This window comes from Anabrus simplex, chromosome 10, assembly GCF_040414725.1.
Source record: "Anabrus simplex isolate iqAnaSimp1 chromosome 10, ASM4041472v1, whole genome shotgun sequence".
NCBI classification, from domain to species: Eukaryota; Metazoa; Arthropoda; class Insecta; order Orthoptera; family Tettigoniidae; genus Anabrus; species Anabrus simplex.
Genome location: NC_090274.1, coordinates 12,474,817 through 12,501,236, shown reverse-complemented (window position 1 = coordinate 12,501,236; position 26,420 = coordinate 12,474,817). Strand labels below are relative to the sequence as shown.

The window sequence follows — 26,420 nt, the reverse complement described above, 5'->3', positions numbered from 1 at the left end:
TTAAAATAAACTGCAACCACCTATATAACACAAACTACCACTGACATGCATTAAATTACAAACGAGGTTTGAGTTGCTGACCTCCAAGTTGATTACAGAGGCCACAACGTCAGTGCGCATGTTCAAAGACTTTATTCTTTGGGGTACTATTTAGGGTACAGTATACAAGACCCCTGTATCATCAAAGGAGGACCTTATCACATGAATCCCTGATGTGTCTGAAATAACAGCCCTACGTCTTAGACCATGTGCATCACCGATGCAAGTTGAAGGTTGACAATTTAAACCTTCCTTCTGTAATTTAATGCACGATGTCATGCTTGTGTTAGATTGGCAGAGGTTTCTTGACAAAATGTGTGAACGTACACCAATCGCCATATCCGAAGAGTTGTCAAACTTTTACTCACCCCAGTGACTGAAGGATGCGTTTCACACATGGGTGCTCCCTTGCAAAATGATCCGTTTGCCTTCCCACATAACATACCAAGCATTGTTGCAGTAATTGTGATCGCCCTCTATAAGGGGATTCATGATGAGTTAAGATGTGGAGTTCCTCCTCTTTGTTTCTCCCTGCATTCACACTGATATGTCATTATGTTTAACGTTTGACCGTGTGTGTTCCATTCTCCTGAATTGCATATCTTGTTTTTCATCTGAATGAAATGTTCTTCTATCCTGTTTTAAAGAGTCAGGAATTGACCACCGGACCACCGGAATGGCTAAGAAGAGGGGGGAGTGTGGGTTGTTCAGTTCATTCATCAAGACTTGTCTAGGACACACCACAGAAAGACACAACAACATCAACATGCACACAATTCAAAAGCCATGAGCAAAGAAAGACAAACAGCCAACATTACTTAATTAGAAAACCATGAGTTGTATTTCTGGGAGTACAAAACTTTCAGCTACCAAGTTTGCTGCCCTTGCCCTCTCCATCAGGTTATCGTGTGAAATCTGTTTTATGAGTCAAGCAATCATCAATGGTATGCATTTAGGGCTGTCAGGCAGGTGGTAGATTCTTTATCAGTTGTTTACCTAACATTATGAGAACTGTACAATTTCAGCCTGTTTAATTTAGTTTTAATAAAAGTTACATGATTTAATTGCATCATTGGGAGCATGAAACTTAAAATTACAATGGAGAGGTCAGAAGTTGAAAGCTTGAACGTACGAATTTCCAGAACTGTTCTCAAGTGAACTGAAAACTTCAGCCTAACACTTTTCAACCTCATCCACAATGAAACATTGCACCTTGTACTGCTCTTGGCCATGCACTTAACTTCAAAATGAGGTCTGTTATCAGATTGTAGCAGTCATAACAGGGCACCGCACTTTGCAGTGACCTCTAGCACAGCACCTGCAAATTAAGTGAACTGCAAATGGTGGGGTTCAAACCAGCCATCTCTGTAATGCAAACTAACATCTACATGGCCAGAACTGCTAGATCATTCAGATGAACAATTTTTTTTTTTTTGTTGGTTTTACATCGTAATAAATAAAGATGAATGTTAATTGATGATGGTGTGTGTTGTTTAAAGGGGCCTAAAATCTAGGTCATCGGCCCTGAATATTAATTGATTTGGTTCTGGTTATAATCAAATGTGGTGATGCTATCCCTAGCAGTGGCGAATTACCCAATAGTAGGCAGAGTTGGCTGCCGTCTATGGGCCCCGCACTGCTAGAGACCCCAAGACAGCAGATCAAAATTAGACCCCTTATGTAGTATAAATTATGTGATTGTGTGAACTGCAGATAAGTTTACAAACAAATTTGCAAGTAGTTTCAGAATTACAGTGGCAAGCAGAGTTTCTTTAAAATAATGTTTGTTGTGCAAATAACACCTGTCTTTCATACAATTCATCAATTATGCAGCTCAATACCTGTTACCATAGTTGTCACATTAGGATGTCCCTAACAAACTTTTTTTTTAAAAACAAAGTGCAATCAGTATTTTCAAATGCTATGACAGCATTGAGGATTTATAGGAGTCTCATGATAACAAATGCTTCTGTTGAACAGACATTTAAAAAAATTAAAACTACTTACGGGTTTTCACCACACTTCAGTGGTACAAGAACGCCTAAATTCTCTTTCCATTATTTCTACTGAATATGACATTTTGTAAATAAAAACACAAACTTATGGGATAATCTGAATTATTTCAATGCTGTTTTATATTGCTTAACCATGTTAATGTCTGACACGTTGGCTGAATGGACAGCGTACTAGCTTTTGGTTCAGAGGACCCCGGGTTCGATTCCCGGCCGGGTCGGGGATTTTAACCTTCATTGGTTAATTCCAATGGCCCGGACGCTGGGTGTTTGTGCTGTCCCCAACATCCCTGCAACTCACACACCACACAAAACGCTATTCTCCACCACAATAACACGCAGTTACCTACACATGGCGGATGCCGCCCACCCTCATCGGAGGGTCTGCCTTACAAGGGCTGCATTCAGCTAGAAATAGCCACACGGAGTTATTATTACCATGTTAATGTTATGTAGTACTGATTTCTTCTGAAGTAACTGGAATTTTAATGAAAACTTAATTATTTGATAATATTTGGCTTTGTTAGCTGGTTTATTAAAATTTGTCTTTTTTTGGGGGGGGGGGGGGGGGTAATTAAAAATGTGGCAGGAGGTAAGAGCTCAACTGCCTGTGGAGCCCATATAGGGTTTAATCTGGCACTGTGTTCCTGTCATGTATCTAAGAAAGTATTTGTCTGGATGTTGTCTTAATTTGTTATACATGACAACTTTCTCCACATTGCTGCTGTTTTTGGCGCGGTTCCGTATCTACTATTGTTACGACCAAAATATCTCGTACTTAAACTGGATTTAAATTACATAAAATGTGGTGCACATCTTAGCTATGGAAGCTCAACAGGGACAGCACATGTAAACTCACTGTAGAGATCAACACAAGGGCGGTGCACAGTGCAATGTTTCGTTGTGGATGAAGCCTTAAGAGGTAATGTGTAGCAACAGAGTAAAACCCAATTCATGGCTATTTTTCAAGTGAAGACAAGGAGCAAATGTTATTTGCAAAATTTTCTAATAAAGAACCGAAGTTTTCTTGACAATTGACAAAATCATTGTTAATACTGCAGAGCTATACTCCAGAAAGTATTGTACTCCCTTCCAAGACAATGCAAGGGGAAGCAATTTGGTAGAGATGTAAACAAAATTATAAATCAGACTGTTCTTTGAGTATTTTTTAAAAAACTGTTCTTGTATATTTCTTTTATATCAAATGAGGCAGTGAGATAATATATGGCACAATATATATTTTTTTTTTTACAATATTTCAAGAAATTACATAGATACAAACAAAATAGCTAAACTTTTTAAACAACATAGCTATGTCACGTACAATCTTAGCTGGCAGAGGAATGGCATCTTAAAAGAACTTCTACTACACACTGCATATTTTTCAATTTCTGAGAAAAATCTACTATAATCACTACCGGTATGTGTTAAATCAGCTAGCTGAAGAAGTAATCTGATGGGGAATTCACAAAATCTTTGTGGTTAGATTAAGGTTGAAGGTAACGGTTTTCACAAGCAGTAAGCTGTTAAAATACTGTACGAAGGATATGAGAATGTTAGATGCTGGTCTGTGAACATTTTGAATAACTTAGATTTATTTTGCATCACATTTTCAAGATTATACGTAATTTTTAAAAAAATCCTTTTAGAGCATGAAGTGCATGCATATCTACAAAGATCAGATCATGGAAATCCAAGTATTATTATTACCCTAACAAAAACTTTTTGGTATTATTTTGAACATATCTGTTCCTGTACAATGAACTTGTCAATCTACGCAAACAGCCAATAACGACGGTGCAGTTTCTAATCAGAGATGCCTATCATTTATTTTTAAGACAGTAAAGCAATCTCTTACATGATCACACTCATTCTCTTTACATGATCGTATTTTGTCACACTTGATAGCAAAAATATGCAGGTGATATTTCAAAAACATTATAAAGGTCATAAACGTGCTGAATAGGCCTATGTACTTCTTTAAAGTTTCATTAACTACATAAAATTAACATCGTATTTGATTTTTTTTTTTTACGTCGCACCGACACAGATATGTCTTATGGCGATGATGGGATAGGAAAGGCCTAGGAATTGGAAGGAAGCGGCTGTGGCCTTAATTAAGGTACAGCCCCAGCATTTGCCTGGTGTGAAAATGGGAAACCACGGAAAACCATCTTCAGGGCTGCCGACAGTGGATACTGGCCGCACTTAAGCGACTGCAGCTATCAAGCTCGGTATATTTGAATATTAAGAGCTGAGATGGAAAGCCACTTCTGGGGAGAGAAGACAAAGCAGAAAGATGGCAGGAACATATCCTACAGTTGTATCAAGGCAAAGATGTAGATGACTTGGTTCTGGAACAAGAAGAGGCTGTTGATGCTGATGAAATGAGAGACCCAATTTTGAGGTCAGAGTTTGACAGAGCTGTGAGAGACCTAAAGAGGAACAAAGCACCTGGAATAGATGACATTCCCTCTGAATAACTGACTGCCTTAGGAGAAACCAGCATGGCAAGGTTATTCCATCTCGTGTGTAAGATGTAAGAGACAGGAGAAGTGCCATCCTATTTTCGGCAGAATGTTGTTATACTTATTCCCAAGAAAGCCGGTGCTGTCAAGTGTGAAAACTACCACACCATTGGTTTAGTATCTCATGCCTGCAAAATTTTAACACGTAAGAATGGAAAGACAAGTTGAAGCTTAGTTAGGAGAAGATTAATTTGGCTTCAAAAGAAATGTAGGAACACGTGAAGCAATCCTGACTTTACGTCTGATGTTAGAGGATCCAATTAAGAAGGAGAAACCGACATACATGGCGTTTATAGATCTAGAAGGGGCATTCGATAATGTTGATCGTACCAAGCTATTTGAGATTCTGAAGGTGATTGTGGCCAGATACTGAGAAAGAATTATCTACAATCTGTATAAAAATCAGTCTGCAGTGATAACAATCAAGGGCTTTGAAAAAGAAGCAGCAATTCAGAAAGAAGTGAGGGAAGGCTGCATTTTGACGCCCCCCTCTTTTTCAATGTTTATATAGAACAGGCGGTAAAGGAAATCAAAGAGGGATTTGAGAACGGAATCACAATCCAAGGAGAGAAAATCAAAACCTTGAAATTCGCTGATGATATTGTTATTTTATCTGAGAATGCAGATCATCTCGAGAAGTTGCTGAATGGTATGGACGAAGTCTTGGATAAGGAGTATAATATGAAAATAAATAAATCCAAAACAAAAGTACTCGAGTGCAGTCGAACGAAAGCAGGTGATGCAGGTAATAATAGATTTGGAAATGAAGTCTTAAAGGAAGTAGATGAATATTGCTACTTGGGTAGTAAAATAACTAACAATGATATAAGTAAGGAGCACATAAAATGCAGACTAGCACAAGCAAGGAAGGGCTTTTTTAAGAAAAGAAATTTGCTCACTTCAAACATTGATATAGGAATTAGAAAGATGTTTCTGAAAACTTCACCTGGAGCGTGGCACTGTATGGCAGAAAAGAGCTGGAAGAGCTCAGAAAGAAAGAGAATAGAAGCTTCCGAAATGTGGTGTTACAGAAGAATGCTGAAGGTGAGATGGATAGGCCTAGATCGAATCACAAATGAAGAGATACTGAATAAAATTTGATGAGAAGAAGAGATAGAATGATAGGATTTGTTCAGTTAGTTTTTGAAGAAAGTGTAGGCGGTAAGAACAGTAGGGGTGGACTAAGATATGAATGTGACAAGCAGATTAGAGCAGATGTAGGATGCAATAGTTATGTAGAAATGAAAAGGTTAGCACAGGACAAGCTGGCATGGAAGCTCCATCAAACCAGTCTATGAACTGATGACTCAAACAACAACATTTGAGGTTAACTGTAAAACAAGGTTCTTGTCCTAGAATTACGTATGACAAAACTTGTGCTATTGTACAACTGCATTGTGTATAGGGTGGTGGTGGTGGTGATTATTGTTTCAAGAGGAAGTACAACTAGGCAAGGGAATGAAGTACGGTTGCTGTACCGTAGTTCAAGATAGCTAGTATTCAAAACGGTGTGTTCTCTTGTAAAAACAAAGTGGATATGTAAGATATAAAGAGAGATATATAAAATAAGGGCTAAAATAATCGCGCATTTCGGACAGATAGCGTAATTTCCCATCCTTGATACATTTTCTATGTGGATCGTTAAAAGTTGGCGAAATTGCTTATCACGCTAGAAAGCTTTGCGGTAAAGAACGCATTGTTAATATCAACGATTCATTCCTTAAGCGTTCTTGAATATCAAAACGTGAATCTGAGTCATCCTATTACTGGCAAAGAGAATATGTACTGGTGACTGGCGAGATCCACCAGATCACGGCCATCTTGATCGAGTTGGCCGTGACCAGATTCGTCTAGTTTTATACACAATTGCTTTGATGTTACGGTTGATTTTGAGGTTACGTTTTTAACAAGGTTTTATGCCATAATTAAATTCTTATTAAATTTTAAAATAGGTTATCGATTTTTCGGCTTAAAGTACCGTACTGCGCCTGTGTATGCGCGCTCACGCGCACAATGAGGACATGAAAAGTTAATTTAAATATTTTTATTACGTCCCACAAGCGACATTGTTGACTGTTTTCGAAGAAGCTGAAGTACCGGAATTTTGTCCCGCAGGAGTTCTTTTATGTGTCAATAAATCTACCGACACAAGGCTGACGTATTCGAGCACCTTCAAATACCGTACCACCAGACTGAGCCAGGAGCAAGCCTGCCAAGTTGGGGTCAGAAGACCAGCGCCTCAACTGTCTGAGCCATTCACCCCGGAATTGAAATACTGTAACTACAACTGAGTACGGTACTTCATTGAGTCCCAATTCTATACATCAAAACAAACTTCATACACAGCATAGAGGTTAACTGCTGCTTTACTGATTTGTTAAATGTTGAAGTTTGTAACTGTGTAGCCATAGGAAACTCAGTCTTCCCATTTGCGGAATCTATTACCGTAGGTATAAATTACGTACGACTTTGTTCAGTTCGGTTTTTTTAGTTAACATGACGTCATTAGCAGATATTTTATTTGGATGGATACACCGATGACACCGGCGATCGAGTCATCTGGTAACACCGCCATCTGCAGTGGGACGGCTGGACTCCTTAACTATTGCAAATAATACGATCATGTAAGAAGAACTGAGTCGATGTATTTCATATAAACCAAACTGTGCGCCCATTACTATTAAAAGCATTAACAGCACGATATTATTTTTTTAATTTTTTTAGTAGGCTGATCCTGTTTTTCATCCGTTCTACTGCGCATTAAACTTGAAAGAGTGCACTTAAGGATCCAGTTCATGGAGTGTAACTACCGGTACCGATTTACACAGACAGAAAAGTCTCGGGAATGGATTCAATTGTTTTACTTAAAAGGAACAAATGATCGGAAAGGTAAGCTTGATCATAGTTTTATACCTATTCAACCAAAATTTCTGAAGCTTGAGAGTCGACGCTGACAGTTTCGGATGTGTTTATACCTCTGATGCTTTATCGAGTAACTCTCAAAAGCCGTCATAGGCTTAGGCAAATAACTCTGTCATATAAAGTTGTGAATTGCCCATCAGATGGCAAGAGGTACCCAGTTACAATAATTTTAGTTGTGACTTTCATTCATCTTGCATCGGTGCCACATTTTAGAGAGGAAAAAAAAATAAATGGCTGAACATAGCAAAGAGTGAACCTACTAAACTCAATACTCATTTGAGTGCTTTTTATCATCATTTTACAGCTGCGACGAATTCCAAGGAAATGAAAGAAAAATCAGGAAATGTGGGAGTACACTTCCATGATTTATAATCAACACAATTATGATATAACTTAAACCCAGAAATGTAATTTTTGATAAAAAGTAAGATGACCAAACATTTTGGTCTAAGTCCAGACAGATGGCTGTTTGGATAAGAACAAGCAAAATTAGATAGCAGTGAGTGTGCAAGCCCTTACAAGAAGGCAAAATGTAAAGAACAATACTCTAGTAGTTCTCCTGATGACAAAACTGATATTATTATGTCCGGGGAATAACAAAAGCCTTGGATAGAGCACATGCCATGGCAATTTCCATATTGGCAGTTTTCTTATTTTTACCAAATATGGCAGCCCTGTACTTGGACATGATGCGAGCTATATCAGAGACAATTCGAATAGGAACACTTCACGTAACTTGGCCGGCCAATATGAACACAGCAAATTCAGCTGATTTACACAGTCATGGTTGTAGTTCTCCTATATAAGTAAGAATACTTCTAGGGGCAGAATGATGGGTCCCTAGCAAGCATAACGGATCTCTCCTTTCAAATACTTAAGGTATCACTGCACATCATTTTACTGTATATGATTTTTCTTGCACCAGGTACAGAGCAGTTAAATAAGTAATACCTATCTTTGTTTTTCTTTTATATGAAATGAGATATTAAGAGGAGCAACTGCAAAGTTTCCTCAACAATTCCATGAAGTTTCATCATTTTTACTGTCATGGTAATACGGTATAAGTTTTGTTGTTAAATGACTACTGTAGATGAAGCATGTACAAAACAGAAAGTTGTGACTGAATTATTTTGTAGAGCAAGAGACTGTTGCAGACATTCACAGCTGCTTAAAAAAAATGTCTTTGGAAATCGGGCAATGAATAGAGTACAGTCGGTCCTTGGGTAAGCAGAGTATGAGCGTCACAGTGAGGTAAAGCGAGACTGCCAGATCTTCAACGTTCAGAGTGATAGGCAAATAACAGTCAAAGAAGTGGGTATTCAACTTGACGTCTCTTTGGGTAGTGCCAACAATTATCCAAGTGGGTCCCTAGGTGTCTCACTACAATAAGGAACAAAGGAGGACCTTGAGCGGACTGTTCTTCCTCATCCAACCTACAGCCCGGATCTTGCACCATCTGACTTACTTGTTTGGTCCCCTTAAAGAATTCTGTGGGAGGCGATACTACACCAGTGGGGTCATAGGAGACGTTCAGATGTGATTGAAAAGGAAACCAGCTGAATGGTATTACAGTGATATATAGGCTCATACATCATACTGGAGGAATGTAATATATTTTAATGGAAACTATGTCGAATAAAAGGTATTTGTAGCTAATGAATTGGGGAATAATGTCGCTTATTCCCTGTTGTAAATAAACAAACCTCCAATGAGAAAAAAAATGTGTAATATTGAGCCATTTAGTATGTACGTACACTTCTTGCCATGTGAAACTGCATTACTCAAATCACAACACTGAATTGGCACTCACTGTCCAATAGTTTTAATGATCCTGTATATGATATAATAATTATAGATAATAAGGTTAACAAAAGACAGGGTGGCATGGAGATTTATAAGGAATAATTATCCAATGAAAAACACGCTTAGTAGTATCTCTTTATGGGTGAATTCCAAAACCTTTCTTACAATATATTTTTTGAACATGCCACTGGGGACCAGCTATGTTCAACATCAGCTGACAACAGCAAGAAACTGTAAATACAACACTAAAACAAAGTAGTAGGGGTTTTGAGGAACCTTTCACTTTAGCCATCTGTCACATTCCTCCAATTTCATTCCCTGTATTGTTTACAATACTTGGCATTAGAATTCTAAATGTGTCAGGGTTTCATTTCCTTGGAATTCTTGTCAATGAATGTTTTAAATAAACTCATCTCTCTTTGAAGTACTTAAGTAAGTGCAGATCTTTGATTCTCAGATTACAAAATGCCCGTTTTGAATATAACAAATATTTCTACAAAATACTGAAGATACCTTTAACAACTTCCATATTTATAAACCAATATCCATACAAGCCATATTTTTTAATATCTGAAAATGTCAGTACCTGAAGCGAAGGTTCATTCCAATCACAAGTTTAAGTTATTAAAAAAAATGGCTGGTCATTGCCTCCCTCATTTTCTATCATGTTATTTATTTACGAGAGGTTAGGAAATTCCTCTGCCTCTTCAACCTTCACTGCGTTTAACAGGCAAGCACCACTGGTGTGGGCACTATTTTGTATGGATATTGTTAAACAGAATTTTGATAACTTGCTATCGCACACATTTCCTCTGCAGCTACCAACAGTACACAGGTACCACAAGGAGAAGAGACAGAAAGAACAAATGAAACAAATAAAGGAGAAGAAAAAGCTGATAGTGAAGAAAGAAACAAATAGACAAATGCAGAAGTGAAATAAAACAGGAATGAAGATCATTTTTACAATATAACTTTTGAAAACTATTTCTTTACATTGCATATTACACTTTTCAAATTGCAAAAGTGTTTTAGCTGTGCAGTTTTTATCAGACTATATAGAATGTGTTAAGCAATTCAAGCAGAAGTCAGGAATGCCGAGGTGAGAGCGTTCAAGAGCTGTAAACTTGACCACCTTCAGACTTGACCCCCAGTCCCTCTTTGCTATTAATCAACTCCTCTAGGATACACCACGTGCAAGAAAAAAAATTTTTTAGCTCTCTGGAACTGTCTGACAATCGATGTGATAGGCAAGGATTTGAGTTCTTGTGAATCCTCTTGCATGGTACTGTAGCCTGCCCTGTCAGCTAATGATGGATGTTTCCATACAGTTGGCAAGGCAATAGATTTTTCTGTTAACCAACACAGCTATATAATTGAAAGACTTTTTTTTTTTAATTCTGTGCACTACAACCTGATCTACTGATCTGTATCCCCTTGAAAATATGCCTGCTACTTCATTATTTTAAAGCCTGACATCTGTGACCGTGATCATTAATGCATGAAGTCTATATGGTCTGCTGCTTTGGTTAGCCAATTCGAGTCCCCTTGGTGGAAAAAAATTTCACCATCTGAATGTTGGCCAACAGGGTAGAAGAGGTGGTGGTATACAACTCCCAATCACAAGATTACACGCCAAAAGCCTGGCTTCAGTTCTAAACTTCCTCGCAGTACGTATATGGAATAAGGACATCAGACGGAGATGTTAAGCCTTGAACAGATCCCTTCGTGTTATTTTATGAGAGTGGGCTGTGGTGCTATGCTGTCTGTCATTAACACATACTATTCAACATCACAGTGGATACAGAAGAACATCAATTACACTCATCTCTGAGGCAAGGAATTTCTCTGCTCAACCAAAGATGGTGGGCACGAATAAACTAAGATCGCAAAACTACTATTACAGTCAATCCAATTGTCAGGGCATTAGAAAAAATACACGTGTTATTATTTTAATGACAATTACTATCTCCCCAGAAATTGACTATCAAGCGAGTTGGCCGTGGAGCACGCAGCTGTGAGCTTGCATTCGGGAGATAGTGGGTTCGAACTCCACTGTCGGCAGCCCTGAAGGTGGTTTTCCATGGTCTCCCATTTTTCACACCAAGCAAATGTTAGGGACGTACCTTAATTAAGTCCACAGCCGCTTTCTTCCCACTCCTAGCCAAAAGACCTATCTGTATCAGTGCGACATAAAGCCAATTGTAAAAAAATAAATAAAAAAATAAATGTGGGTTTGATAGTAAATATTTTGGCACTCCATGTCATAACCTTGCCTCTGGAGTTACTCGGTGTTCACCCACCAAAATTAACTACTCAGCCATAGGAACCACTAAGTTGATTGCTAGATTCCAGTACTTTAGAAATTTGGATTAAATGGCACCACTTAAGGATGCTGCAATCTGTAGCCGAGGCCAAATGAGTAGTTCCGTGTACGCTCTCTTGAGGGATATCAAGTACCTCAGTATAGGTAAAATAAAATCCTGCCACCCACCAATGAGAAAAGCCAAGCAGGTGATAGAGGCAAGCTTCAGTTAATCTCAGGAATAGAAGCTTTAGTCGTCCTATGCAGCTCCTGACTGGTTTGGACAGTTCACGTTCCAGGAGGATTTGACCTCTTCGCAGAGCTCAATTATCACTTGCATGTTTGCTTTACATGCGGGGCTGTCAGAGCTTGGATGAATTTGACTGTGGAGTATATTCTCATTGAATGTCTACTGTACTTAAGGATTACGAGCAGATCTTGTCAATGTTCCATCATCCCTAATCCAGTGACTCACTGGTCTCAGTGTGCAGCTCTGAAGTTCTGGCAAATGTATTGGGACCTTAAGGCTGAATTATTTGTTAATTATTCTATTTTTTGTTCTTCAGTCATATACCAAGTAAATAATAACCCTCACTCCAAACTCTACTATGTCCCTGACTGATGAAAACTTGCAATAAAAATATTTGAAGTTAGGTGTAATCCTTAACATATATACTGTGTGTTGATGATGTCTCATCTGGGTGTTAATTGTGGGATCTGCAGCAGAGACTATAAAATGTTAGAGTGAGGTAAAAGTGGGCAGGGAATAGAAGCATCACACGTCTTCAGCGACAGAGGGAAAAGCACGCAAGATGAGCAGAGGAGAAGTTATGAAATGTCAAGTCCAAATGGATCATTCATTCTGTTCCACAACTGAAAACTTTGGACTTCCTTTTTCAGTAACTTTGCCTCTCCACCACACCAGCATCCCCTTGCCCGACTGCTTCACCAACCACCACTCAAAGCCTTCACCACTTATTTCTCTATTCCCATGTATATACAAGATACTGTTTTTACTTTGATGAGGCACAATTCTAGATACTTAAGCATATTACCATTAAAGATTAATGTGTCTTCCGGTGATCAGCCTGGGAGTCAGTGAATGAACTATTTCCACGATCACTCTCTTGTCAGAGCTGTGGTGATGTCATCTAATAGGAGGTTGTTCATGAGAATGGCCTGGCTGTTTAAAAGTCATATTTTTACCTGTTACATGGCTAAAATTCTTAAAGGAAGATCTATTCTGTAAAAAGCTACTGTTTTAGTCGAACTGACAAAATATGACATATCGTATGCAATACGGGAGGTAAGAACTCTACATTACCAACTGTGAAAGCCGCCATGTTTACTCTACTATGTACAAAAGTAGAGTATTAATGATCTGTAATTGAAATTCCATCAACTATTACGAAGAATCGCTATATACAACTTGAACATGAAGACCCTCAAAAAGACAGACTAAGAGGATTTGAGATGTGATGCTGGCAAATATCTTGGACTGAGAGGCAAAGAAATGAAGAAGTGCTCCTTCTAATACAAAAACATGATATGAAGTGTTGAAATGTTTGTGTTAAGAAAGATGCATTAAACTTACGCTGACTTAATACTAAACTGTAAATTACACCTCTTTATAAAAAGAACAGAAACACTAACTTCCCAGCTGCAAATTAAGCCAAGAATGTATGATTTTATGACGGTTCTGCCTCCTCTTCAGACTGATCCTCAAAAATACAATCTCTTTACCTTTAACTACTCGTGTCTGGTTCTCGAAGCCCAGTTACCTTTTTAAATTAGTACGAATATTTTTAGAGGACTGCAAAAGGTTCTCTGTTAAGAGACCTAAGTTAGAAGTAATTAGATATATTAAAATGAAACAAAGCAAATATTTACATCATTTGCTCGTGTTGCTTATAAGTATCTTTCATCTTAATTGTGTAAACATGTTTGTGAAACATTCTGTGTAGTCCACCTTCGTCAATACACTTAATGTTGTTAAAAACACATTAAAGATACATGTTTTGGCTCTATTGAGATTCTTAAATTGCAATGAGAAATGTTATTCTACCAGAAGTATTGAACACTCCTACTTCAAAATTATAAAATTTATTGACTTAGGCGTAGCTAAAGTAAAGTTGTGTCCTCATCCTGAGGTGGTGCAACTCTGAAGCACATCTCCAATGGAAGTGAGCTGCATGTACCTATTTAAACTCACATCAGCCCTCCTGCCAGTCTTAAACGTCTGGCAGTACCAGGAAATTTGAGCCCCTGAGGATGACAGATAATAGTGCACACTATTTCCAAGTTCCTTTTACTTTGCTTTCAGAAATATGCGACTGGAGTGTAAAATTGCCAAAGACAGGATATTGAAGAGTTGCATTTAGAAGGAGGTTTAGATGTTCCTGTTGACGTGTGTAACCTGTGGGGGAAGAGGTACTGAAAAACCTCTGTTAACCAAATTAAAGGAACTGACCACATTTTGTATAAGAGAAATTTTAATTGTAAATGTACAGGCCTGTCCATATTTAGAGTTAAAAAAACTTCAGGAACAGATTAGATGAAAGCATTATGTGTGCATTATGAAATCTTAATGTAAAATATTCACTGTGTAGGAATTAGTCCTAAAACGTCTTGTGTAGATCATAAAAATATTACTTCATTCACTTTTTGATTATGAGATTATTTGAGTTTTCTTATTGGGTATCTTGGAAGAATGCTCTTCTATTTTATCTTTCCTTACCCAGTCTAAAACCATGGAAATTCCTACATTTAAATCTGCTACGACATATCATAAAAAAATTTTGTTCTCTGACAATGCTCAAGCTTGTGTTAAGTTGTTGACATCGCATGCATTCCTCTAATATACTTAGTGACAACTACTACTATTCTTCAGAACTGCTTCCATTTTTACCTTACATTTTGCCCATAAAGGGTAAAAATAAAAAAATAAGTTATAGTATGAGCTTATTGTACATCATACATATATTTCGTATAAACAAAGTTCACAGTATAACTTTTAAATTTCTTTATAACAATTTAGTTACACTTTTTGTCTAAACAGATTTTGGGTTGAGAACATAGGTTTGGTTAACAGAGGTTTTACTGAATGACTTTGCTACTTAAAACATAGGCCTAAATGTATTTCTTCTTGTGTTGTTTAGTATCTCCAATAAAATAAGATTTAAATGTTTTGTAATTGCTGTAGATATTTAATGCATCCTCGACGGTGAGCCTGAGACACCCTTTGCGAGCAATGAGAGGGGAGAATGGGCACGAGTAACTAAAGGTTAAAGGGGCCTTCATCTGACAGGAGCTGTGAAATTAGTCTGATTTATCCAGAATATCATGTTAAAGAGGGACTTTTAATTCAGTTACTCAAGTAGCGCAAGCAGGAGTATCATGATACAGTTTTATTCCTAGACTACAAAGTAAATCATTTATGCACTAATCTGTGGTTTAATGGGCTAAGATGGTGGTGGGGGGGCCAAGGATATAAAATGTGTGTGTAACTGTGGGACTGCTCGTAACCACTAAAATGTAAAGGTATTCCGTGTTATGGTAAGTGTTTAGTATAAGTTACAACCTTCAAAAACTGGTCATTTTAAATATTTTTTTATACATCAACAACAAAATTTTCTAAATGAAAAATATTATTTACAATAAAATCACATATTTGAGAAATGATTCATTGGCTGAATGGTCAGCGTTGAGACCCTTGGTTCAGAGGGTCCCGGATTCGATTCCTGGCCAGGTCAGGGATTTTTAATCGCCTCTGATTAATTCTTCTGGCCCAGAGACTGGGTGTTTATGTTTGTCTCAACACTTTCTTCTTCATACTCACACAACTCACTACACTACCAACCACCACAGAAAGAGGCAATAGTGATTACATCCCTCCATATAGGGTTGGGGTCAGGAAAGGCATCCGGCCGTAAAACAGGGCCAAATCCGCATGTGCGACACAGTTCGCACCCACGACCCCGCAGGTGTGGGAAAAGCAGTAGAAAAAGAAGAAGATGATTTATGTTTTATAAAATTTTTAACTTATTTATTCAAAACGGTAGATGTCTACATGTCTAATATTCACTGCTTTGTTCATAGGTGGGCCGTTTATTAATATATATGGATTTTGCTTTTTAATTGTGGTGTTTAAAATGACGACGTTTGGAAATATATTTCTAGAATTAGTCATTTTAATTTTGTGTTAGGTGTATATCTACCCTTTAGTCTTGTTCCTTGATATGGGATTGGGGATCGTAATAAAACATATGTTAGTCATTTTTTTTCTCCAAGCAGATAATTTTTGTCCAAGCAATTCTCAACCCTGGAAAATGATTCCGGCCAGTTTTGTATTCAGTATACCTCAGAACATAGGAACGAAAAATTCATTAAGATGTACAAATTACAGTACATAGTTTAGATATGAAAAATGTAATTTACGAGAATTGAACGATAAAGGTTTTTCACACACTAACCCCTCACCGATTGCTAAAATACAGCATCTTGCTTTGTAATTCATAAAAGCAAAACTAATGCACGTATTAACAAAATTATTTCACCAAAATATGCTGCCCTAGTTGTTCTATAAATTAAACAAATTTAAAAAAATAGTTTGACCAAATCAATTTTTTTGAAGGTTATAACTGAAGGATTAAAATATATTTGGGTGTGTTGCTAGCCCAGGAGTTAACCACGACTCTAGCCTGCTTCCTGCTTGAACACGTCGACACTACATCTTTTGAAACACTGATTCATGCCTAATCAAAAAACTGCAGAACTAAAACTATACATTTCTGTTCAGGAAAACCTAACAGTGTTTTACACAACCTTAAGCATATTTTCATTACTTCAAATTTTTCATTTAACTAGAAAAAAATTAAAAAATTTATGAACACCTTTTCATAGCTCATCTTATAATATTGACATTAATAACTTTCAATATATAAGAGAGATTGAAGTTAAATAATACATATGTACAAAATGGGCAACGTTATATACCATACTTCATTTCTATTGTTTAAAATATATACAAAATATATCATGAAGCCGGATGTATATAATTGAAAATATGTGTTTTGCTTAGCAAAATAATAAATGCAAAAATGTGTGTTGCAATTCTTAATTTTAAAAAATCAGTAATAAAGAAGATAACAAAACATACAAGAAGCAAGAAATATTAATAAAGTAGAAGCATTAGAGAGAACAGTGAATTAATATAAAAGGAAATAAATCAACCCGCAGAAGTTCAACTACCGGTATTTGACTTTGTAACTGTTTATATGTTATGGCCCTGCGATGTGGGGGTAGTGACCCTGGGTTAAATTCCCAATCAGGTCAGGTATTTTTACCTGGATATCAAGGCTCGTTCAAGCTCTGCTCAGCCTACATGAAAAGAATCGAGGAGCTATCTGATGGTGAGATGGTGGCCCCGGTCTAGAAAAGCAAGAATAACAGCCGAGAGGATTCATTTGCATTGACCCTGTGTCACCTCATAAGCTGGAGGCCACCAGACTGAGCAGTGATCTCTTGGTAGGCCAAGGCCTACCTGGGCTCTAGCACCATGCATTTAAAAAAAATATTCTTACAGGTGAACGCTAATCACTAAATCAGGTAAATTTGTAGTAAAGAAATAAACCCAGTGTTCTTAAGAAGAAAATAGCACTCATTTGTCAACGAGTCTGATGATGTTAGAATCTGAAAATATGACACCTCCCCACTTGGAACTCAACCATTTTATTTTTATTTTTTATGGAACAATATAATCCTGATATATTTCAATAGTTGAAAGTGAAATCTCTCGCCCAGTTTGATGAAACTGTGTGACGTTGGCCTGACTTCAATGTGTTTAATATTGTCGAGTTTTGAAGGGAACACTCATTTCTTTATTAATATTTCTCACGTTGTATTGTCCTTCCTAAAGTTAGTTAAGTTAGTCTTGAACGATTTTCTAAGACTCGCACTGTGCACAGCTCTACTGCTAATGTGTAACCATCATGCAACTCACAATGCTGCCAACTGCAATGAAACCTCTCTTATGTCTCTCAGGGTTGCTTCTACATGTAGTTATAGAGAAAACTCTTGTCAGTTGGAAACTCGTAAGAATCCTGGGGCAATGAGTTCTTTTTTCAAGACTAATTATAATGAGAAATTTGCATACTCTTCCATGGATTTTCCTATTATAAATTCTCAATAATGCAAGATAGTAGTTTCTTTAGAGTAGTAACCATAGCACAAGGATGTTTTGAAATTTCATTGATAAAACAATGACTGTTCTTGTGGTTCCAAAATATACAACAATATTGCTACTTAAGTAGCATTTAGGTAGCAAAATCATAATTTGGATTTACTCCGTATTGTCAAATATTAAACTTAAACTGAGAAAATAACCAAGAATATCATTCAATTTTGACATTAATTTACAAACTTATACATGTTATAATTCTCATTGAGGACAGTCTAGAGGTGGGGACGGAGCGAGTAATACCGATGAGTAATCCGGTTGTAGCGGTAGAGCGATCCACCGATCCCCTCCGCTTACAACTGCGAGTACTCGCGGAGGACCCGAGCACAGTGTAGCGCACAACACGTACGAAAGGACCGGTATTCAATCTGTGTGTATCGAATGTACGTATATATTTCCTACGCTTGTTATGTTTTGTAGATAATGTAAAGTCTGTTATATTATATTTGTGGTGTTAGTGTGATATTTAAACATATTCGTAGACAGTAGTTATATTTTTAGAACATTTAAAGGAATTTAAAGAAATTTTTACAGAACGTTGTTCCACAAATGCCACGAAAACCGTCGGATGCCTGGCAGTTTTTTGACACCACTGATAATAGGAAACACGCAAAATGCAAATTTTGTGGCCGCACATACGCGACGGGTGGTGGCACATCAAATATAATATAATATAATATAATATAATATAATATAATATAATATAATATAATATAATATAATATAATATAATATAATATAATATAATATAATATAATATAATATAATATAATATAATATAATATAATATAATATAATATAATATAATATAATAACTGTATTTATAGAAGCAATCTACTGATACCTGTTTGGTATTGGGACGTGTAGTAGTATGTTGTCAGATATGTTTTGTAATCACATTTGCAAAGAAGGACATTCCAGTCAACGTTCATTTACGTAATTACTTTTGTCATCCTGTAGATGAAATTATGTCAGTGTTTTTCATTATATTCTGATAAGATTCTTTATATTCAGGTTATTCTTCTCATTAACAGTGTACCGTATCACATGAATTTACGAAATAATTGTTAATACATTACTTTTCTGTTAACTTCCAATCCCCTTCTATACAAACCCTTTCGGTAGGTATGTGCCATACTTTGTTTCACTATTCGAATGATTTAACTATACGAGTTACTAACATTTATTCCACATCCTACCTCCTACTCCCTAGCAGTTACGTATATAACAATTATAGTGAATATATATGCAGTTATTTACAGTTGTTATGTTGTGAGAGAAGGGTATTAATAGGGGGATGCAATACCTTCGCAGTGCCATACCTATAACGTGTTTAAACGACCCGCGTCAGGACATTCACTCGGTAGTTCACTCGGTACTACCGGGTGATGACGTCACAACAACTGCTCCGCTCCGCTCCGCTCCGTCCCCAGCACTAGGACAGTCAGACAACATATAATAAATGGTAGAGATGGCCTTGATTAACCTGGAAGAATATGTGGTTTGATAGTTGTCAAAAAGACGAGAACTTTAGTAACAAGACTAGTATGTTTGAAGAAGCACAGCTGAGCGCCTGGGTTAGTTCTGAGGAAAAGGTCTGTCTGTCTGTTAGGTCCTCATCCCAGAGGCTGGTTGGATCCTCAAACAGCACAACCGAAGGTTGCAGCGAAAACACAAAAACTGACGGCGACACCAAAATGAGGCGTACTACACAAGATGAGGAGCAAGGTAGTTTGCCACTGCTTTCCTCACTGGGCCAGAAAGTGCTATTACCCTATGAGTAAACCTTTCATACTACTCAGACGCACTGGTCATGGTCAGCAGCTCCCATATTCCCACAGCCATGGGTGAGACTGGGACTTCGATCGATGTTACATTTCTCTCCCGTCTATGCCAAGAGGCGCAGTACTGCATTCATCAAGAAATGGCAGTAGGCAGGTGGAAAAGGTGGTCTAGTATAAACCTTACAACTCTGTCTCACTTAGTGCCAAGGCTTCAAATTGTAGAACCTTCCAGAAGTTCTCATAGCCAGTAATGAAGACTCTTCATATTCAAAATGTTCCACCCATTTCTTGATGGACATTTGCAAATATTTTCACAGATCAAAGCAAAATGTACAAGGTGTTCTTTTTTTTTTTTTTTTTAAGTCAGTACAGTTTTGATATATAAAAAAAGTAATGAAAGTTTTTAAACATTTTTTTGTTTTTTACATGTAAGCCTGTACCTTAAACTACTTCTCAACATAAGTTCCCAGCATATTAATGCACTGGTCATACCATGAAACCAGCTTCTGAATTCCAACCTCATAGAAATCTGCCACGTGGTCTTTTTTAGGTCATCGTCATCGCGCTGACTTGCTAAATGCTTTTTCAAGTGCAGGAACAAGTGGTTAGTCACTAGACACTAGGTCACAACTATACAGAGGATGATAAAATTGACTCCAACCAAATGAAGCGACGAGGTCTCGCGTTCGATTAGCCATGTAAGGTTCCGCATTGTCATGAAGCAAAAAGAAACCCCCTTGTGAACATGTTTTGGATTGCATGAGCACAATTTCCCATAATCTAAGCGTCCTGACACAATTTCATAAAGAACACTCCTTGAAATTTCAGGCAACTCGCAACTTAATTACGAAACCATGAAGTGTCTGTTTTCTCAAACTGTTGCATCAACATTTTGCACGAAGTCTTCACTAATGACAGACAGTCGTCCACTACGCTTCTCATCATGGACATTAGTACAGCCTTCTTTAAATGCTCTAACCCAATTTCCTACCATTCCTTTGCTCATAGTGTATTCCTCCATACACTTCACTAATCTGCTGATGAATTACAACAGCTTTAATGCCTTTTCCATTTAGAAAACGAATCTCAGCGTGTACTTCACACTTGGCTGGACCGTTAATTGTCAGAGGCATTTTCAGTACACACAAACAAATGTACATACTGGCGAATGCTTCCGTAATGGCATTTGTGGCTAGGCTACAGATGTATGTACTGAGCGTGCATGCTCTGAACAACTACCGAAGTGCTGCAGCGGCCATATTTAAAAACGGTACTTACTTAAAAGGATTTGTTTCGCAGCTTCCATAGAAGTTTGTCCCATTTATACCTGTGACCGTATGGAAGCTGCTGAGTGCATTTGAATATAGGTGCTACTCATAGGATTAGTTGTGATGCAGTACCACTTTCTCGTCAGTGATGGTACCTCGCTTCTCATCTGTTTTTGAGGTTACCTATAATAATTGCATCACTTTTGCTGGTGCTATTGGAGGATCTGATCAACCTCCAGACTGAAGACTTAAGGGACCGACAAAATGGGTGTGCTGATTCTTAATCTTGGTAACGATTCCGATTCCACAATGCTCAGGTTACAACTCCAGAGAAATCAACTGCTCAAAAGAAAAATGTATTCTTTGTTCTCACACCAAAACAGAAAGACATAAATTTATAATAAACAAAATGTTTCAAATCCCAATAGAATTAAGATTTTTTTAAACTGCTTTGTAATTAGAGTCAGACATGACGAGAGGTTTAATTGCAAACTCAAACTAATTTTGACACACTTACGAACACAGACTACATTTCTAAGAAAGTCTACCACACAGAGAGAGGTGCTGCTGGCTAATCTACAAGCAATGTGTACGGGGAATATGTGGGGTGCAGTGCATTACCAGATTTCCGTATCGTTACCTGTGTTGTTGAGCACCCGAGCCCGTTCCGTGTCTTTGGGCTGCCGAGAGAGCTGTCCGGCCCCAGATGATGCAAACAGGTTAGGATCCACTTTAACCTGGGGACCATAGAACTTGCGCCCGAGGACGTTGGGGTTCATAACTACCTTGCTAGGAGGTTCGTCCTTTTGCTCGCAGCCTGCATGTTGAAGGGAGTTCTTGTTAGTACCAGGGGAGACATTATGTTTGTATGATATGCCAGTACCTCCCTCCAGCTTATCATTTCTAGAATGGGATATCTCATTTTCCTTAAAACATTCTAAATCAATGACATCACTCTTAAAAGTCTTACCAAATACTCTTCCCTTCGCAATATTTGAAGGGTTCAGCTGAACACTTGCAGCAATTTCAATATTTGTAACTTTCCTTGTCTGCAGAACTGGAGAATTTGCCATTCGGTAACTATCACTGCGTTTTACTTTGTGATTCTGATCAGACGAGGAAGTGTTGTTGATACGATTATAAAGCATAGGATTTGTGTGATGTAAATACGAGGTTAATTTAGGGTTTGCAGTGCTCGGCAGAGGGCTCTTACCTTCTTCGTCTTCATCTGTTGTCCTTTCCGTGGGGCTGACACAGCGATGCCGTTGGTTTTCTTCCGGCATCTGCATGTTAACGTAAGCACCGCGAGCCGACTGTGGAGACATGGGACGTCCCGATGTCGATGCTATGATAGGCATCGTCGACGTGGGCGAAGCAACACGAGTCATTGGGCCAGATTTGCCCCCGGCACGGATGATCACCTTACCAAGTAGAGGGGACGTTGGAGACGTGGGTTTGCTGCGAGAAGGAGAAGTTGACTTTCTTGAAGTGGGGATGGGAGATGAAGGTTTTGAGTAGGATGCTGGTTGTGAAGACCCATTCCTGCCTTGATTTAAAAGGGTCACAGGTCGAATGTTCGTCTTAGGAACTCGATGCGATGGCAACGGGCTAGCAGTGGGAGAAGTCGCCGGCTCCTTCACGTATGGGCCTGGCTCGAACGTGGTGTGAGAGCCTTTGTTACGGCGGAGGCTATCTGAGGAGTACACCACTTTCCCTTCAGAATCTAAAGTGACGCGAGCACCTTGCCTACGCTTCCGCTCGAGTGAATCCGACGGCGACACCAGGACATTGGTGGGTGAAGAAGAGTGACTAACAGGCAATTCATTAAGAGAAACATATTCTGTATCTCGAACTGGTAGCACCATTTTTGCAGCAGATTTTACAACGTCGTTGGAGTAAAGAGGTGATCCTGGTTGGACTTTCCTCTTGTCTCGGACATCTGCAATGGTAACATAATCTCCAGAATCAATGGCAGTTTTTTCTTCTGATGGCAGTGGATTATTCTGCTCATCGCTAACTTTGGGAGCTTGCCCCTTTTTATGGCTCAGCACCCCCTTTACCTTGTCAAGCACATTGTTAAAAGGATTCAGTGCAAATTTTGATTGACCAACCTTCGTAGAGGAGTCTGTTGGCGGGGATACACCAGCTTTCAAAGTGCCATCGTCTCTGGGATCTTCATTACCTTGCGCCTGTTTGTGGAATGATCCATTCATATGCGGTTTGATAGCCCGAACAGGGCTCACAGCTTTCACAGTCTCGTTTTCACTAGAACGATCCGACTCTGTACTGATCTGTTTCTCTAGAGTTCTCAATGGCGACGTGTGATGGGTGGGACTCGTCTCCGAATTCTGCTGTGGGATCACAAGTTTGAGATTATGTATGTTTTTAGTTCCGAAGTCAGTCTCGAGGAAGTTATTCCTGTCGGTGGTCGTCGGGGAAGGCACTCTGGTTCTATTGACGTTGGAAGGCACGTAATGACTAAGGCTTGTCTCGTCGTCAGACGGCGGTGGGGTGATAACACACATCGAAGGTATACGGCTGGAATTGATGGTGGTCTTCACGCGTATTCTTTCCAGCCTATCCACCCCCTCCAAGTCGGACTCGGAGAACTCGTATTCTGAACTTCTACCGGTAAGAGTTCCGTGCGGACTGCAGGCGGAGTCCACGGGTGAGCTGGACGTGTTATGACCACTATCCGGCGAGTCCGATACCTCTCCATGCTGCTTGTGGACCATTGCAACTACCATCTGACTGTTGCGGTCCAGAGAGCTCTTGCGTTCAGGAACTGCCGGTGCCAGAGCCAAGGACAGGCTACTCTCATTGTTTCCAATCATAAGCGTTGTACATACTGTGCCAGCGGAACTTGTGGTGGTGCTAGTCGAGCCTTTTCCGAACAGTTCGTACTCGTTTTCTGCAGTCAACGTGAAATTTCCTCTGCCCGGCGAGCTGGTCAGAGCTGTCGTGGAATGCATCGGTGTAGCGGGTGAAGACGTGATGCCATCTTCTTCCTTGAGCGTCTTCAGGCCACTGTCCAAGTGGAAGGACGTGTAGTAACCTTCTGTATCACAGGAATAAATGGAACTGGTCTCGCCGTCGTCTGCGAAAGGGACGGCGAGGTCTGGAATGATATCAGGGGTCAGAGTACCTTCACTCACGGACGACGAGGTGGAGGTGTTTAGGAACTTTCTTCTGCTGCAGACAGAGGAGGAGGGTGCTGGGTGATGCAGCGAGTTGCTAGACGTGGCTGCCGAGGAGAGCGTCGTCGTCGACTTGGGCTGGTGCGTCGTCGTCGAGGTGTTCTCTGAGCCGATGGAGGTGCGGCCGCTCTCAGAGCTGGCGCTCCAGTTGCCGGATGAAGAATGCAACGCGTCGTCTTTTCCGTTGCGAGTCTGGCGCCGGCGCTGGACGCCCTCCTCGTTTCGGCGCAGTTTTACAGCCATGTTCATAGCACCCGACGTGGTCGATATGGGAATATTACAAGCCGTGGACGAGGCCTTTTTCTCGTGCTTCAAATCCGCCTTCTTGCCCTTGGCACTAATCATCTCGTAGATGTTGGTCTCCTCGGGAGAAACGGACGATTTGCTGCCAGAGTCTCCTCCCACACTCTTGATGAGCTTTAGTTTCACCTTTCCCCACTGCTTGAGAGAGTTAAAGTGCGACTTCTTCGAGTCTGGAGGACTCTCATCCTTGGTCCTCAGGAGATCACTACTAGCACTACGGACTACGACGATGTCGTCCAGCGTTGTCATGGCTTGAGTGTCGGTTGTTTCATGCTCGTCTAGACTCTCCCTGAAAGCAGAACATGACAGTTGATGATGGTTCTACAAACATATTTTATTAACTGAATTCTTACCTTTCTTTCACTGTATTATAATTCTACCCAACAGCTAACACAATGTCAAATATGCACATACCAGGGGTAACAAAATTCAGTACTGCGGGATGATAGAAGAGACCCTTAACCTATCCAAGGCTTTTGATAGGGTAGATCGTGGGAGACTACTGAAGAAAATGGGGGCTACTCGACTAAACAAAAGAGTGATTGAATAGGTGACTATATTTCTAGAAAATAGAACTCAGAGGAGTAGAGCAGGTGAAGCGTTATCTGTTCCTGTAATGCTTAAGAGTGGGTACTGTAAGGCAGTATTACTGGACTTTCATGTTTTCCTATATGTATAAGTGATATGACCAAAGAACAGGAATCACTGCGGATGGTATACTATATAGAGTAATAAATATGTCACAGGATTGTGAGCGACTGCAAGACGACCTCGAAAATGTTGTGAGATAGTAGGAGACAGTGGTATGATGTTAAACGTGGCGAAAACTCATGCTGTAGATTTTACCAAGTGGAAAAGTCCTCTCAGTTTTAGTTACTGTGTTGATGGGGAACACTGTAAGTACCTAGGTATTCACATAAGGAATGATCTTCACTGGAGTAATCATATTAACGAGATTGTAAATAAAGGTTACATATATATTCATATGGTTATGAGGTTGTTTAGGGGTCGTAGTAAGGATGCAAAGCCTCCGTGGTTCAAATCCCGGCCACTCCATGTGAGATTTGTGCTGGACAAAGCGGAGGTGGGACAGCTTTTTCTCCGAGTACTCCGGTTTTCCCTGTCATCTTTCATTCCAGCAACACACTCCAATATCATTTCATTTCATCCGTCAGTCATTAATCGTTGCCCCAGATGAGTGTGACAGGCTTCGGCAGCCGGCACAATTCCTATCCTCGCCGATAGATGGGGGCTCCATTAATTCCATTCCTGGCCCGGTCGAATGACTGGAAACAGGCTGTGGAGTTTCATTTTCAGTAAGGGTGTACAGGAGAGAACGTGGCAAGTCTCTGATAATACGACAAATAGAGTATGGTTCCAGCGTATGGGAGCCACACCGAATTACTCGATACCAGAGCTGGAGAAGATCCAAAGGAAATTATATGTTCTGGGTGACAAAAGAGTAGTGTTACGAAAATATTGCGAACTTCGTGCTAGGAAGACATGGGAGTAAGGATGCGAGATGCTCGGCTAAGTGGTAGGTTCGTTATTGTCTGTGGAGAGATGACGTGGAATTACATTAGTAGATGAATAAGCTTGAGTGGAGATTTTAAAAGTAAGAAAGATAAAAGTTTGAATTCAAGAGGACAAATTGGGGCAAATACTCGTTTTTAGGAAGCGGATTTAGTGATTGGAACAATTTCCATCTTCTTTGAAATCATTTAAGAAAAGACCAGGTAAACAACTGATAGGGAATCTGCCACCTGGGCAATAGTCCTAAATGCAGGTCGGAGATGACTGATTAATTACCAAAATATGTTTTGTTAAATAACCATTGATCGGAAATTTATAACTGAGATACTTTTTGACGCGACTGTGAATTAAACACCATTACATTTCAATTTAACCTGTAATCTTTTACAAAGGCATTCAAAGTGCTGCCTTCTGCTGCAGTGCAAGTTCTGCAATGACTTAATCCTATTTCAGCGATGGAAAGATGTCTGGACTGTACAACTTCGAAGCGA

At 39.2% G+C, this 26,420-nt stretch overlaps 1 protein-coding gene across 1 annotated transcript in view; it reads right to left on the bottom strand.

The window, feature by feature from the left end:
* Positions 1-26,420, bottom strand: part of gukh (GUK-holder) — a 582,564-nt gene that overhangs the window by 26,787 nt on the left and 529,357 nt on the right. Inside the window, 1 exon segment of the mRNA XM_067154738.2 lies at positions 22,110-24,674. Within this exon segment, the coding sequence (XP_067010839.2) occupies positions 22,110-24,674 (2,565 nt within the window).